Here is a 17,842-nt window from a genome sequence, read left to right on the forward strand (position 1 = left end):
AAAATCTAAATGTTTTCCTAGGCCTAGGAATACAGTGTAAACATTTCACATGAGAACTGACAATATAAGCCAAAGACAACCTTTTGAAGTAATGTAGTGAGGTAACTATATGTATGGGGTGTATATATGTGTGTGTGTGTGTCTGTATACATACAAGATTTTGCTAAAGGACTTGAGCCCATTGTACAACCCTAGTCATACCTACTACTAGGGACAACTGGTATTACACTGCTTTCAGGGGAAAAAAAAAAAAGAAAGAAAACAGGCTGATTCCAGATGCTGTTGCCTTCCATCATTATTCACCATAAAGCATTAGAAAATGGAAACGGTACTCTACAGGCCCTCTCATAAAGCAATCCTGTGGCATTACACCGGGACATCAGGCCTGCTGCATTACCAAAACAAAGCTCAGAAGTTCCCACTTAGGTAAAAGTTGGCTAAAAGTAAGTGGGTAACCCAACTTAAAAATGCCAGGGAGTCCTCGTCATCTCCACCAGCTTCCTGTGGTTCAAGGCTGAGTGAAAGACTCAGAACGACTATCTGTAAAGCACATCACCCATCTCTAAAGAGCAATGGGAAAGGCAATGAAGGGGTGATATGTTACTCAGTTCTCTATGCCCCAAGGAGCTCTGATGGGTTTAAAAAATAAGTCCGATCTGTATCTGTATCAAGAGCTATACTTTAATATCTTAACACTAGGAAATGGGTTTTATTCTTCGATGTCTCTTCTCTCTTCACTACAGAACTTTCAAAAGATAGGCTATTTAACAGGCCCCAAAAGTCAAATGTCCTAAACCACAGTTTGTATGAAAAAAGGCACACCGTCTTGTGAATGATAAGGTATATAACATTGGGGAAAGCCAAAAAGCCACCCCAAATTAAGGGACAGTAACTGAAAAGAAATCAGAAATCATTCTTCAAAATTTTGGCATTTGGACTCTGATCCAAAAAGAAACAATTTTCATTGCAAACTCTGTTTATAATAAATCTCATTTAGCTTCTAAGGGGACTCATGAAAAACAATAACATAAAATTTATAGCAGATTGAAATGGAAAAATTAACTCTCACCTTTGAGGACAAGACTTTTACATGAATAGATCAGGATTGGAATGGAAAGGAGACTTATGAAATTTCTGATCTTGAAAAGCCTCTAACAAATGTTTGCCATGAATTTTCCAGGACTTCTTATAAGAAATGAAATGCCATGCATAAGAAAAAAAGCTGAAGTAACACATAATAGAACAGAGCAAGAGCACACTATAGAATGCAGAGGATACAAGCCGAAGAGCCTGGAGAGACATGAAGAACGGATAATAAGCGCTGAGTTCCGACCTGCGGTGGCTGTGCGGTGCTGAACCGATATTCTCCTTGTTTGTCTCGATTGAACACAACTTTCCAAAGGACCATGTCAAGGAAGAAGTTCTGAGACATTCCAGTGAGTTAAGAATTAATAATGACTAAGTCATTTTTTTATTAATGTGCACATTTAAAAAAATCACAATGCTGCATAATTGATGAAAAACATAATTTTCATCATTTTCACATATAGAATTTCAGTTAATATCGCAAAAGGATCAAGAATGACAGGATTTTTGTAACAAATATAAATCAATCATTAAATTATTGATAAAATGAGACTTCTAAATTTTCCATGAAATACAGCTTTTGTATAAATCCTCAAGTCTTTCCCATATTAAAGTGATGCTTACATAATTTGAAGTCTTTCTTAACAATGGTTATCATTGAGTATCTAGTATAAATTCTATATCCATATCTATACATAATTTAATCAGCATCCAACACAAATCATTCTTTAGATAGTAAGAATAAGTAACATTTCTGTGAAAAGATGAACTTATACTGTAGAAAAAGGAACAATTTTTAGAATATAATAGCTTACATGTGCTTTCTAGCACCCATAAAAAAGAAAAAAAACACAGACACACACATTTCACTGGGCAACTTCGAAAGGTCAGTACCATAATATCCATGCTTCCATCATATCTCAAATTTCAATACCAAGTCATCTTTTAGGGGGATAACTGAAACAAAGCATAATTTCTAAGTCCAGAGCTATTACCATTGAAATATATAGATATATATTTCTCAAAAAAGTTACCTTTATTTTAATCAAAAAGCCTGTACTATGAAACTCTGAACTTAAAAATCACAACTGTATCTCCCCCTTCTATTTCTTATAGTTAATATAAGAGTCAGTTATGACAGTAGTTCTGAGAGCAGACAAAAGCTTATTAATAAGCCATCAGTGAGAACTTGTCAACTCCTTTTAGAGATGCTAACCTAAAGGCAATCCTAATGGTAGGGTAACTATACAATATACAATGAATCAAGGAGTACTCCAGACCTCTAGAGACCACTCAAAACCAAATACGAAGGAGGAAGTTCTATAATCAATGCTGAAATTAGGTAAGTCCAGAAGGATTATTATTTTCTACTTTCAATAAATTATCTTACTATGAATATTCACTATGTTTCCTGGAGAATGGCCCTACCTCTTCCTCCCTTAAATGAGAGATTTTGCTGTATATCACAAAACACAGATGGCACGTGCCAACTCTGATTTCATAATCACTGGTTCATCTGTTCATGGGCCACTTAGGCACCAAACTTCTTTCTACTCATCATTAATTTTTATTATCACACTGCTTATTTTCTCCTATGTGTATGACTGCAAATCATACCCCTTAATATGACCATTATCAATTCACAGAAAAGTTCAGAAGAGAAAGCTAAATGAATTTGCCTAAGATGAAACTGAGACTCTGTGGCTTTCCATTATGTTACCTGTCCTCTTCTCCCATTTACCAGTAAACTACCCAAGAATCCCAAAGCAATATGGCAGACATTTGACTATAGAAGTGCTTACCTCCACTGTGACAGATACAAAGGCATTGACAAGAACAATGATGAGCATAGTTATACGCCACTGATAAGGTACACACACTATCTGTAATGCAAAAAAAAAAAATTTAAGTTAAAATTGCTGTAGGTAGTCCATATTATAGCATTATATCATAATTTCTAAATTTACTGAATTGCTATGATGTGCCAAATACTTCCATATACATTATCTACTTAATCCTCAACAACGCCCCAAGGTATAAATTATATTTTCAATTATAAAACTGAAAGTTTAAGTAACTCAAGGTTAAAGAAAACATTAAATGACTGAGGTCAGAGTCAAATTCTATTCACTCAGATTCAAAAGTCCATGATCTTCTAGCTCATGAATGTCTAACAACTTTCTATTTTTAGAATAAAAACCCATCTTTAAACAATGAGGTACTAGCCAGGCACAGTGGCTCACGCCTGTAATCCCAACATCTTGGGAGGCAGAGGCAGGCAAATCACTTGAGGCTAGGAGTTAGAGACCAGCCTGGGCAACATGGCAAAATCCCATCTCTACAAAAAAAACAAAAGTTAGCCAGGCGAGGTGGTTGTGTGACTATAATCCCAGCTACTCAGAAGGCTGAGACACGAGAATCACTTGAACCTGGGAAGCGGATGCTGGAGTGAGCCAAGAACCTGCCACTGTACTCCAGTGTGGACGACAGAGGAAGACTCTGACTTAAAAAAAAAAAAAAAAAAAAGGAGATACCAGTCTAATGAAGCACTAGTCAAAACTCAATTATAAAGACAAATTCATAAAAGAACTATACAGATGAAGTTAAGAAACAACAATCAATTTTAAATTGTGTTCAATTTTAAATCTGACTAATTTCTAAGGCCTAAAAAACAGGATAGTAGTAAAGACGGAAAGAAGTTTAGAGTAAGAAAATGGAAAGAATCTAACAACTGTCTAGCTACTAAAAGAGGAGGAAAAGGAAGGATGAACAGACAACACACACATGCACGCACACACATGCACACTTCCGACATGAGTGCTACCAAGAAACAAAGAAGAAACAGGGCTGAAGGAGAACATGATGAGCTTAGTTTTTAAAATGTTGAAATTGAGGGATCTGTTGGGTGGAACAGATCCAAGTAATAGTCAAAATATCAGTGTATATGCAGGTCTAAAGCTTAGTAATGTGTTAGGCTCAGGGTATAAAGGTTGGGAGCCTTTAACATTTAGACGGTGATTACAGGTGAAGCCATGACTTTAGGGGACATCACCAGAATGTACTGACTAGCCAGAGGGATAAGAAGAGAAATAAAAGGGACTCTCAACATTTAAGCAATGGGCAGAGGGAGTGGAGCTACAATGGAAAGTGAGATTGAAGAGTCACAGAGGTAAGAAAAAGCCAAAAGACAGCTAAGCATCAAACTTCAGAAGACAGTATCTTAAGAATGATGACACAGCTAACTAAGCAAATAGTGCTGGGGAGTAAAGGAAAACTGGAAAAAAATCAATTAAGGAGAAAAGGCCATTGGACTTAACCAGTAAGAGGCTGTTAATGGCCTTGCTAAGGGCAGTTTAAGTAGATTGGCAGGGAAGATGCCAGGCTAGTTGATCAGTGTGTGGGAGGTGAGCTGAATGTGGTACTATTTCAAGAAAAAGTTGGTTGTGAAACAGAGGACATGTCTGGCCAGAGAGAAATGTAAATGCATTTTGTTTTCTTCTTTTATTGTAAGCGCTAAATCCCGCAATGAAATATGTATGAAACAGACATATACTGCTGGTAAGACTATAACCTGAAAACATCTTCAAAGTTCAATAATGCAGGATTTATGAAAATTAAAATTATACATACCCTCAGACCAAGCAATTCTACTATATTTAGCCTATAAATATTTGTCTGTAACTGAAGTGTGCAAGGATTTACAACTCCACATTGTTTATAGTACCAAAACAATGGAACCAACCTAAATATCCAGCAAAACAGGACTAAACAGATTATGAAAAAGTCCGTGCAATGGAATACTCATTTCACAAACTTTGTAATTTAAGTTATATAACTCATATAACTTTAAGATCAAACCTGTCCGTAACATACAAGAAAGGAAAATTAAATCTGATCTCATTCATGCAGAGGCAAAAATTCAAAACAAAAATCATAGCAACCTAAATCCAGAGGGTTTAATAGAGTGCATCATGACCAAATTGAATATATTCTAGAAATGCAAAGTTAGTTGAATATTTGAATACTGATCAGCTATAATTCATCACATTCTTTACAGAGAAAAACTGTGTGGTCATTTCGATAGCTGTAGAAAAAACATTAGGTTGGCCAGGTACAGTGGCTCACACCTGTAACCCCAGCACTTTGGGAGGCCAAGCAGGTGGATCACAAGGTCAGAGATTGAGACCATCCTGACCAACATGGTGAAACCCCACCTCTACTAAAAATACAGGCCAGGTATGGTGGTTCATGCCTGTAATCCCAGCACTTTGGGAGGCGGAGGCAGGCAGACCACCTGAGGTCAGGAGTTCGAGACCAGCTTGGGCAACATGGAGAAACCTGGTCTCTACTAAAAATACAAAAATTAACCAGGTGTCATGGCACGTGCCTATAATCCCATCTATTTGGGAGGCCGAGGCAGAAGAATCACTTGAACTTGGGAAACAGAGGTTGCAGTGAGCTGAAAAGTGAGACTCTGCCTCAAAAAATTTTTTAAATTAATTTTAAAGTTTAAAAAAATTATCTAGGCCTGGTGGCACATGCCTACAGTCCCGGCTACTCAGGAGGCTGAGGCGGGAGAATTGCTTGAACCTGGGAGGTTGCAGTGAGCCAAGACTGCTCCACTGCACTCCAGCCTGGGGTGACAGAACGAGACTCTGTCTCAAAAAAGAAAAAAAAAGAAAAGAAAAAGCATTAGATAAAATTTTAAAACCTTTTATGTTAACAACACTGTACTACCAAGGAGCTTCCTTAACCTGATAAAGACATATACTAGAAATATACACCAAACGGTATATTTAATGGTGAAATATGAATAATACTTTCTTTACAGACAAGAATAAGACAAGGATATCACTATCACTGTAACCAATATATTAAGACATAAAAAACACAGAGAAAGCACATAAGGACTGTGAAATGTCAGAAATAAACAGCTTGTAATTACTTATATATGATGCCTGTCTACACAGGGGAAAGGAGGGGAGGGCAAACTGATATAAGACAAAGGTATCACTGAATATCAGTGGGAAAAGACAAACTTCAATAAGCAACTGCTGAAACAAATGGGTATTCATGAGAGAAAAAAAGAAAACTAATCCCTATTCAAAAGCTATACATACGATTAATTCCAGATGGATCAAAGACTAAATGTGAAAGAAGAGTACCTTAAAACTGAGGTAGACAAGTCTGTCAAACTGAGACACAAAGGAACAAATAAATAAACTATTAAATTTGACTTGTCAGATTATAATTTTTTTTAAGATGGAGTCTTGCTCTGTCGTCCAGACTGGAGTGCAATGGCGCGATCTTGGCGCACTGCAACCTCCACCTCCTGGGTTCAAGCGATTCTCCTGCCTCAGCCTTCTGAGTAGCTAGGACCACAGGTGCCCACCACCATGACCAGCTAATATTTTTTTATTTTTAGTAGAGACATGGGTTTCACCATGTTGGCAGGCTGGTCTCAAACTCCTGACCTTGGGTGATCTGCCCACCTTGGTCTCCCAGAGCGCTGGGATTACAGGCATGAGCAACTGCACCCGGCAAATTTGCTTTTTAAAAACAGATATTATAAACAAAGTAAAAAGACAAGCCACAAACTGGGAGAAGATATTTATCACTATACAATCAAATATGATACATTAGGAATTCTGAAAACTAAGTTTTAAAAAAGGCAACATCCTAACAGAAAAAACTGGCAAAAGGCATGAAGAGGCAGTTCACGGACAAAATAAAAATGGCCACTAAACAAATGAAAAATGCTTAATTCTATCAGCAAAATTAATAGGCAAATTAAAACCATCATGATGTAACATTTTATACCCACTAGACAAGACCAAGTGTTGGCAATGATGTGAAACAACAGGCTTAAACACTGATGGCAGATTGAAGCAATCGCTTTGGAAAACAACTTGGCACACTGTAGCTGAAGAGTACATGCTCACCTTCACACGAGAATACACCAGAGGAACCTTTTGTCCCTAGTGGTTTGCCAAGGGTAGTAGTGGAAGGAGTATATTATCACTGGAAGTGTATGGAATTATCAGCACATGGCAGTATTTAAAAAGCAGATGGACTTCTAGTGAGCTTAATTACTGCTTTCAAATTCTCCACAGCATGGCACCACTCTCTCACTGCCTGTACCTGGGATAAACCACTCCTATTTCACTCTGATACGCTACAGTATTACTTGCCCCCATACACTAAAAGACACGTAAAAACACGTTCATATCAACAGTATGTTCAGTAATTATTTACCAACAAAGAATGGAGAAATGAATTTAATATATTCCTACAACTGTATACTACACAGCAGTGAAAATAAAATACAGGTATCAACAAACAATGTTCATGGGAGAACGCAAGTCACAGACAGAAGGGAACAAGATAACACCTTCATAAAGTTCGAGAGCACACGAAAGCATCTGTTATGACTGCAAACATGTATGGTAAATATATCATGAAGACCAGGAATGAAGGGGAAAATCATGAAAATAGGCAACGAGAGCGCCTCACGGACCGGGAGTACTGCCCTTTGTTGTTTTCTTTTTGTCACTGACTCATGCTCAGGTAATGTTCATTTCTTTTAAGTTGGATGATACACTCAGGGTGCTATCTTTTTACTATTTTTAAATTATGGTTAACAACTTAAATATGTGTGCATATTCTTTTGAACGAAAAACAACTATTTCATTACTCAGAAAGTTTTTAATGAAAAGAATGAAGAACTAAATGGCCAAAAAAGAAAAGGGAGCATGTGTAGACTACGGAAGAAACAGCCTGGTAAAGAAGAGAGAAGTAACAGATACCAGGATCAAGGCTTCTTTGTTTTTAAAGACCAAGGGACACTTAATTTGTTTGCAGACAATAAAAAGGAACCAGAAGTGGAGATTAAATAGGGATAATCAATAAAAGCTGTTGTTTTAATTAGGTTCTTTATTCTTAGTAGAGTACCTTTGGGTTAATATAACTGCGTCTTAGAATATAAGAAAATAAGAGATCCTGGAAAAAAAGAAATGTATACAGGCTGGTTTTTTTCCCCCAAACAAATGATGTGTTTAATTAAGCCTTACCTCAAGAACCTGGTCAACATAGGCAACTGGATACAACATGATGAATAATATAAAAGTATATAAAAAAATCACAGAAAAAACAAAAAAATCTGGAAAAGAAAGTAAAACAAATTAGGAAATTCCTTTATATAAAAAGGCATCCAATAACAACTGATATACTGTCATTTCTAAATCTGGTTTTGAGTGTTTTTATTTCAGTTGATCGAATAATGTTATGTGCTCTGTTATTTCCTAGAGGATGATATATTATTGTTCAGGGCACCGAAAAGATTCATATACATGATGTGATGGTATGGATATTTAAAGCCCATTAGCTTTAACCTTATAAAAGTACTTCAGAAAACAATCAGCATTTACAAAAATTCAATTCACACCTTCATGACCATCTGTATGTTGCCCAAATGGATAGCTACTTTGTAAGATAATAAAGCCAATATATAATGTACAAATAAGAGACTAGACTATGTGTGGCAAAATGAGATTACCATTTAATACATGTATTCAATGACAATTACTATTGGTTGTAAAAATGCTGAATAACATTTATTTTCAGTAGTAGGTATGTCTTAACCCTAAACAGAGGCATTCTAACCTAAATGTAAATGTATTTCTGCTAAGTGAATCTCATTGATCTACCCTGTGAAAATATTTTCACAGAAAATGTTAGCCAAAAGCCAAGAGACTGAGTTGGTGTACTATTTTTCAAAGTGGGCTGGCCTTACGGCTTGCTATGGGAGCTGGGAATGGCGAAGCCACCCAGCAGTACTTTGTCTCATTTCCTAATGCAAAAACCAAACTCCTCGCTCATGGCCATTTTCTTAAGTGTGTACATATATACACAGACACACAAGCATGTATATAAGCATATACTTGTATAATAAGAAGCCATAAAAGTGGCTCAGAGATTTTCTAATTCTACTGATAGCCCCAACTTTTCCCCTTTTTCCTTTGATCTGGACATTTATTCCCAAGTTCCTATTTGAAGTCCACTTCAAACTCAAACTTTACTAAGACCACAGACAAAAACCTTATCATGAAGCCTTCAGGTGGGGTGAAGAAGTTACTATCCTTTTTACTGACTGTAAAGGAAGGGTCTCAGTGCTGTTTCCAAACATGGAAGTTATTTGTAAATACAAACTTTGTTAATACCAATTCAAACCTACAGGTAAATATTTTTTATTCTACAAAAACTATACTATATTTATGTTTAGATACACCAGTGTGTAGGGGTATATGTATGTATATATGTAGTTTTAGTAGCTTAGGCTGAAACTTATACTAACAATTACTATTGTTAGTATACTATACTTACACTAACACTTATACCAAAACTGGAGACACTATTTTACTCTGAGACACTGACCAAAAGGATTTTTTAAAAACAGTCAGGTGTGGTGGCTCATGTCTGTAATCCCAGCACTTTGGGAGGCTGAGGCGGGCAGATCACAAGGTCAGGAGTTCAAGACCAACCTGGCCAACATGGTGAAACCCCCTCTATACTAAAAAAAAATACAAAAATTAGCTGGACATGGTGGTGGGTGCCTGTAATCTCAGCTACTCAGGAGGCTAAGACTCAGGAGAATCGCTTGAACCCAGAAGGCGGAGGCTACAGTGAGCCGAGATCATGCCACTGCACTCTAGGCTGAGCAACAAAGGGAGACTCCATCTCAAAAAAAAAAAAAGAAACAAAAAATACTTAGGACCCATGCTGGGTAAAAAGCAATTCTACTAATTGTAAATATGAAATGTAACATTCGGTTTCACAAATGCAGCAACTAAAGTACTGCCTAAGTTCTATGGCCATTTAAGTAGTTATGATCAGATAAGGAAAAAGTGTTTTACAAAGTGCTGGTTGGAAGTATACAAACACAACAAAGAGAAAATACAAAATCAGAAAAAGGAGAGAAAAGAAATAGTCAGAAGATAAATAGCAGAGAGAAACATGGAGACTGAAAAAGAATTTCAGGCCGGGCGTGGCAGCTCACGCCTATAATCCCAGCACTTTGGGAGGCCAAGGTGGGTGGATCATGAGGCTAAGAGATCGAGACCATCCTGGCCAACATGGTGAAACCCCGTCTCCACTAAAAATACAAAAATTAGCCGGGCGTAGTGGCAAGCGCCTGTGGTCCCAGCTACTCGGGAGGCTGAGGCAAAAGAATCACTTGAACCCAGGAGGCGGAGGTTGCAGTAAGCCGAGATTGCGCCACTGCACTCCCACCTAGCAACAGAACAAGACTCCATCTCAAAAAAAAAAAAAAAAGAATTTCAATAAAGTAGTAATAGCCCATGCTGCATGTTCTTCGAATCTGACTGCATTTTTCAAACTACAGCAAAAGCAGATTTGCAATCTGGTTCTGTGTGTTGTTGGGGAAAAAAAATTACTCAAGCTCAGAAGCTTCTTTACATCTACCTAAACAATGTTTGTTTCTCAAATTTTCATGTCTCTCCCAGAGCCACCTCTTGGATCCCACCTCAATAAATCTGCCAAGATTTCCATGTGAAAGAGAAAATAAGTAACTGAATCTCTGTTTGTTTAGCCTGGAAAGAAAAAAAAGGCACTATTCAAAAAAAGACACTAAGTGACAAGGAGAAGGATGGCTGGCAGACATACAACCATACAAAATTTTTAAATCAATAAGGATTTCAATCATGCATTCACTTTAGAGAGGTATGAAATTCTTATAAACTATGCAGCCAGCTCCTAGATTCTCCTGGCATTGTAAGCAGTTGCTTAGTAACTGTACTAAAGTATAAATATTCTTCACCAGAAGACAGTAATAAAAAAAAAATTGTGTCACTGGTGATGGCAGGCCAGGGTCAAGAGTATTCCTCGATTTAGATTGTTTTAGATTGACTCTTCCATAAAGCTATGTGACTCTGAACAAGTCATTTAGAGTCAAATTATTTCATCTATAAAATGGGGTATGGTGAGGAACCTATAGGAAATAATAGATTTTTAAGTATTCAAAGCATATAGCAACATGTAAATTGAAGTCATTATTAAATATTTTCAGCTTATGGCAACCTATGACGTGCTGTTAATAATACCAGATCCCACTGATGGACTATGGCATCAAAATAAAGTATCAGAAAGGGTTTCCTTCCTATTCTCCTTAGTGACACTGAAATAAAGTAAACACACATATAATATTCATCCCTAATTATTTATCTCTTTGTTCTTTCCCCAAATAATAACTAGGACCTTCTAACCTCCAGCCACAAATCTTAAACGTTTTTATTCCTATCCCTCTCCTCTTATCCAGTTATGTCTTTAAAAGGTCACCTTATTCTGTAGGGCCTCTAGGTATCTGAACTGCTTCAGCCAATTGAGACATGTTAGATGAATAGGAAAAAGATACACAGGCCCTGAACAGGAAACATACTGGCAATTCAGTAGTAATGCCTTCATAGACAGAGAAAGGGATAGCACAAGCAATAAACTGGAGGGATAATCCACAAGAAACTGCGTTAAAAATTGAAGCCGTTGACTGACAAGCCTAGGGTAATGTCAGACAAGAAAAAGAAAGAAAAAAAACTGAAGCCAAATCCCAAGAAATCACATGTAGTTAAAGGAGAGTGTTAAGAATTAAGTGCATATCATGACCCTTGAAATGAAAGGAGTTGAATGAGAAAATATAACTGTGAAGCTGCAGCTGAAAACAGGTAACCACACAGAGTGAAGTTAAGTTTAATTTAGATTGAAAGTGGACCAGTACAAGAAAGGAAAAAACTCTAAAGAAACTTCCTTAAACGCCTAAGACAGATTAATTCTTAAAAATAATAATTTCAAAATACATTTAATACATTACACACCATTTATAGAGAACAACAACTGGCAGGTCCTAGCAAAGGACTACTCATGGACTCCAATGACAAACAGACAAGAGGTGAAAACTAGCAGAATGCCTGTGTCAACTGTACGCTCCTTTTGTGCTGTTCAGAAGGCATGTTGTATAACAGCATGTGCTTCTGTTTACCCACTGAGAGAAGTATACAAGCTGCTAATAGTGAAGACAATATAGTTTCATGGTTATATTTCTGCTAAATATAATTTTTATACATTTTTAAAATCATCCAGTGACCAAAAATAAAGTGTTTACTATTTATTCAAGTAAACTGGAAATTAAATGACAATACAAAATTTCTTAAGCCTTTTTTTTTTTAAAGTTTTCCAAACATATACAAGATGCATTTTAGAAATAGGCAACTAATATTCTTCCTTTCTTTTTTTAAATTGTAACAGTGTGAATAGGGTAGATCTCTAAAATTAACTTTCTTGATAGAGCTGTCTTGCTTGCAGACCAGTCTGAATACCAGTTTTCTTCAAATTCAAACAAACAAACAAAAAAGCAATGTTTCTTCATAGATGTTTTTAGCTACTCTTAAATGTATTCAGTATTTCCTTGAAATTTAAAAATGCTGAACTAAAAATAAAACGTATACCAACTCTAATTATTAAATTCACCTTATAAGTTATCTGTAGTGATGAAATCCTTTTAGAAATACTGTGGCAAACTTTCTGTGGAAAGCTTTTCATCCTGCAGCATGGTTCTAATACAGTTCTTAGTAACACAGCTATTAGTATAGTTATACAGCCATATATGACTAATAAGTAAATAATAACAAGAGCTATTTTTAAAATAAGAAACATCAGTTCCAAAAAGACGGCCAAAAAAAGGGGAAAAATTACCACTAAGATTAGATTTTAATCTTACCTGTCCAAACTATAAAGTAATAAAACTTGCCCTACAAACCAACAGGGTAGAAGTGACATAAGATACCGTATGAGAAAATGCCTCATAAACGCTAATATGAGACCAAGACACTAAGAGTTGTTACTCCTATGACATACCAATACCTGTGACCTGGCATCTTGCCAACTAGAACACTGCCACCTCTTCATAACTACAGAAAAAGAGTAATTGCTATTTGCTCCAAAATACTACAGAGGTCTAAGTCTAAAAGTTGTTCCATATATTACTGTCTTCTCAATTTTTTAAAATTGGCAATTTAGATGTAGCAACTCCTTTTTTCCCATAAACTCTAATTTTGATCAATCAAAATGATATATTCTATTGCCATAGACAAGTCCACATGGCGCAGGCCTCCATTCAGTATACTGGCCCTTTTCGCAATAGCATGCAAAGATACTAGAAACAAAGAATCCCAGAGGTAAACACAGGCCATACCAGTGTCAGAAATGAAGAATACAGCCGATGCTGTGCAGATCACCCAGAAGGAAAGTATAATACCTACTGGTCCAACTGAGAAACCTCTGTCTCTGCTTCCAATCCTAACTCCTCTACAGTGTGTTGTAGAAATAAATGCTGGAGCCAGAGGCACCAGGATGTGAAAAACAGCAATGTTCAGCAGTGGTGGCTTTAATTTTAGGGTGACAAAGACCAATGAAAGTAAAACACAACAGTAAACATCTAAATCACTACATTCATTCTATCTGTGAAGATCTGGTTTGCTAAGGAAAAGACTGTGACAATTATTCTCTTCTACATTTGTTTCAAAGGGGCAAGGTGGCGTGGAAATCACAATAAATGCCAAACTTACAATTTTTGTAGCAAGGTTGCCTGAAGGGTTTTCCTTTTGAAAAGGCAATTGCCACTATGAGGTACTGAAAACTGGAAATAAAAAAAACTGTGGTATTTTCATAATTTTGTATATTATGTTCATCAAGTTCAGTTTCATTGTCTACGTGTGAAGAATTCCAAAGCAGGCTTCTTGTTGTATTACAAGCACTAGAACATATGCAAAAATGTTTGCATTAGTAAACATAATACTCGTTTCCCAAAAGAAACCAATCTTACCTTAACTGCCCTAAATTGCTACCGTAACAAATAGAAATATGGTGATATTTACAGCAAAAGATCCAACAATACCAATATAAGATGTACAAAACAGGCACAAGATTATTGGGTTTTCTCTTCGGTCAGACATCTCAATCACTTCAAAAATTAGAATCAAGTAAGAAATATTTAATAAGCTCCCCTCAGTTTTTTAATTTGGGGAGTAATTTTGGCAGAGTGAAAGCAGACAGACAATGGGTTTGACCCAAGCTCTATCACTTTTCAGTGCTTACTGAGGAAGTATTATTTACTCTCTCTCTCAGCCTACCTCCTCACTGGTAAATACTGGTACCTACATCACAAGTTTACATAGGGACTCGCAGGCTGACTTGTGCAAACGCCACACAAGTCACCAGTGCTGAAATGGTCCTCAATATTCTCCAGCTATGGCTCTCCCTCATTTCCACTTTCAGGTAGGCAGGACCATCAGGCATACATACACAACTAATTATGAGAAGTCCCCAACAGTCATTACTAAAATATTAACTATAAACACAGGTAGGTGCTCACAAAATGTTAATCTGCTGCAAGTAAACTATGGAAAGCTTCTCAAGAAAATTCCACATTTTTTTCCTGTGTTTTCATGTACATATAAAAAAAGCAATGTTAAATTTCTTTAAATATTCTCAAATTTTTAAAGATGATACCTCTCAATCAAACTGGAAATAAATGTTTACATCTGAAAATTTAATTCCACAAAATCAACGTATATGTTTAAATAGTTAAAACAATGTTTTATGTTGTGATCCATAGGACACTAGCACCTAATTTATTTTTCCCCGTAAGTTTTAAAATGCCATTTTCTAAACTGGGGGAAGAAAGATTAGAAGTACAAAATACTCTGTCTAGAAGAGGCCCCAGAGATTAATTCCAACTTTTTTTATTTTACAGCTAAATAAGGCTCAGCAGCAAATTAAGAAACTGATCTTGGTAGTGATTATTAGGATTTTGCCTGAACGTCTTCCCAAAGCCAGAAGGAGTGACCATGATAGAAAGGCAAATACAGGCCAAATTATGGAAGTGTTTGAAGCAGTCCTCATTGCAAATGTTATCTCAAAAAACAATCTCTTGGCTTACTGACACCTCTGCCTCCCAGGTTCAAGTGTCTCTCCTGCCTCAGCGTCCCAAACTGCTGGGATTGCAGGCAGGAGCCACCATGCCCAGCTAATTTTTCTATTTTTAGTAGAGACAGGGTTTTGCCATGTTAGCCAGGCTGGTCTTGATCTCCCAGTCTCAAGTGATCCACCTGCCTTGGCCTCCCAAAGTACTGGGACTACAGGTATGAGCCACTGTGCCTGGCACAAACTTTTATATAAACTTCTAAACTCATTTTTATATCATATATGTTGCACATATTTTATGTAGATTCTTACACAGACTGACCAACTTACTCTGATTCTGGATGCCACACTTCATACCAAGGTTGTTGCTTGACCCAAAAAAACCCCAAAGATTGAAATCCAATGGAGATGATGATCTGAGACAAAACAGAGAAGAGCAGGGCCCCAGATATAAGACCCGAAGGTGGCCTCTGCGGCACGAGTTCCTTCCAAGCAGGATTTAAACTCACTATATGAAAAATAAAAAGAAGAAAGGTTTGTATCTACATTAATCTGTCACTATAAAAGGCATAACGGGATTCTTTAGGAACTTAAAAAATTTGTTTTTGCCTAACAATTTTTTAATATAAAAACTCCCTCAAAACTAAGCCACATATCGTACCATATTTAAATAATCTGTAAAAGTAAACAGTGTAGGCTTTTTTGAAAAATGCCCCAGGAATAATTTCTACATTTCTATTGAAATTCAGCAGAAACATTGACAAATAAAAATAAAACTAGGCCAGGAGTGGTGGTTCATGCTTGCAATCCCAGCAATTTGGGAGGCCAAGATGAGAGGATCACTTGAGCCCAGGAGTTTGAGACCAGCCTGGGCAACATAGTGAGACCCCATCTCTACAATAAAAATGTTTTAATTTTTTAATTAGAAAATAAGAAGGGCCCCAGATATAAAATGTTTTAATTAAAAAAATAGTAAAACTAAATATAAACACAAGAACTATAAAGTTAATCATCTCATATCTTTAAGAGACCATTATTTTCTGAATTTTTATTTATTTATTTATTTTGAGACAGAGTCTTGCACTATCACCCAGGCTGGAGTGCAGCGGCACGATCTTGGCTCACTGCAACCTCAGCCTACTGGGTTCAAGCAATTCTCTTGCCTCAGCCTCCCAAGTAGCTGTGACTACAGGCGCGTGCCACCATATCTAGCTAATTTTTTGTATTTTTACTAGTGATGGGGTTTCTCTGTTGTTAGCCAGAATGGTCTCGATCTCCTGACCTCGTGATCCACCTGCCTTGGCCTCTCAAAGTATGCAAATTACAGGCGTGAGCCACCATGCATGGCCCTATTTTCTGAACCTTTAATTGCAAAACTACAGTTAAAACAATACATACTTCTTCCTCTTAAGACATTAACAATGTTTGAAGCAATATAAACACAGCAGAAACATTTTTTTAAAAGGCTTTAATTACTTAAGGTGGTGTCCACGAGTTTTCCACTATAAAGTTTCTATTTTTCAGCTAGGCATGGTGGCTCACACCTGTAATCCCAGCAATTTGGGAGGTCAAGGCAGGCAGAGCACTTGAGGTCAGGAATTGGAGACCAGCCTGGCCAACATGATGAAACCCCGATTCTGTTAAAAATATAAAAATTAGCCAGGCATGGTGGCCTGCATCTGTAATCCCAGCTACTCTGGAGGCTGAGGCAGGAGAATCACTCTAACTCGAAAGGCGGAGGTTGCAGTGAGTCAGATCATGCCACTGCACTCCAGAGAGCCACTCTTTCTCAAAAAAAAAAACCAAGTTTCTATTTTTCCTTTTTTAACTATTGCCTTGTGAAAAGATACTTTGTGAAAATTCTGCTCCTCATCAAACTTCCACTAGTTTTATCATCTACTAAAGATAAGTAGTTCTCAACCAAAGAATTCTGCACCCCAAGGGAGCATCTGGCAATGTCTGGAGATATTTTTGGTTGTTACAACGTGGACAGTTACTGGAAGCTAGTAAGGAGGGGGCCAGAGATGCTGCTAAGCATCCTACAATGCCCAGAACAGCTCCCACAACAAAGAATTACCTGCCTAAAATGTTATAGTCTAATTCCTTCCATATTTATTAGTTAGCATTTACTGTGGGGAAGAGCTTTCCCTTCTCTCAATCAGATGGACTTGTAAATTTTCAATTGATTCAGTGGCTCACATGCCATTATCATCATTATTTATTCAGATGTTAATATCACCAATACTGGAACAAACCAACATCTTATGCCTCTTTATATGGTGAACCTGGAGGAACACACCATTACTTCTGTGATATTCCTGCCAAAAACTTACAGCCTGACTCTAATGACAATAAATCAGGTAAACCCAAACTGACTGGCTATACCGTTTCATAAATGTTAGCATCAAGAGCCCCTAAAAACAAGACTATTCCAGATTAAAGAAGACTAAAAAGACATGGTAGCTAAATGAAATGTGTGGACCTGGATTACATCCTGGTTCTAATCTAGGAGACTAGGGGAAAATAGGCAACAAGGGCATTATTGAGACAAATGACAAATCTTGGATATGAGTTTTGGACCAGATAATATCATATTAATGTTAAAATTTCCTGATCTTTACAACTGTATTTAGTTATATAAAAGAATGGTTTTGCTTTTAGAAAAAATACTTAAATTGCCAGAGGCAATGACTCCAAACTTATTTTCAAATATTTCAGGAAAAAAATAGAACAATAAAATAAATGGAGCAAGATGTAAACAACTGGC

At 36.8% G+C, this 17,842-nt stretch overlaps 1 protein-coding gene across 9 annotated transcripts in view; it reads right to left on the bottom strand.

Annotated features, from left to right (window-relative positions):
* Positions 1–17,842, bottom strand: part of ATP13A3 (ATPase 13A3) — a 108,123-nt gene that overhangs the window by 7,742 nt on the left and 82,539 nt on the right. For 7 of the 9 annotated variants that reach the window (XM_074404746.1, XM_074404743.1, XM_074404748.1 and 4 more), the window contains 5 exons: positions 15,406–15,583; positions 13,719–13,906; positions 8,157–8,245; positions 2,889–2,969; positions 1,334–1,423 (listed from right to left, as the gene is read on the bottom strand). In XM_074404746.1, the coding sequence (XP_074260847.1) occupies positions 1,334–1,423; positions 2,889–2,969; positions 8,157–8,245; positions 13,719–13,906; positions 15,406–15,583 (626 nt within the window). Of the gene's footprint in view, positions 1–1,332; positions 2,044–2,888; positions 2,970–8,156; positions 8,246–13,718; positions 13,907–15,405; positions 15,584–17,842 lie in introns of those variants that run through there. The other 2 variants (XM_074404749.1, XM_039478666.2) reach the window with 2 other exon arrangements.

This window comes from Saimiri boliviensis, chromosome 8, assembly GCF_048565385.1.
Source record: "Saimiri boliviensis isolate mSaiBol1 chromosome 8, mSaiBol1.pri, whole genome shotgun sequence".
Lineage (NCBI taxonomy): Eukaryota > Metazoa > Chordata > Mammalia > Primates > Cebidae > Saimiri > Saimiri boliviensis.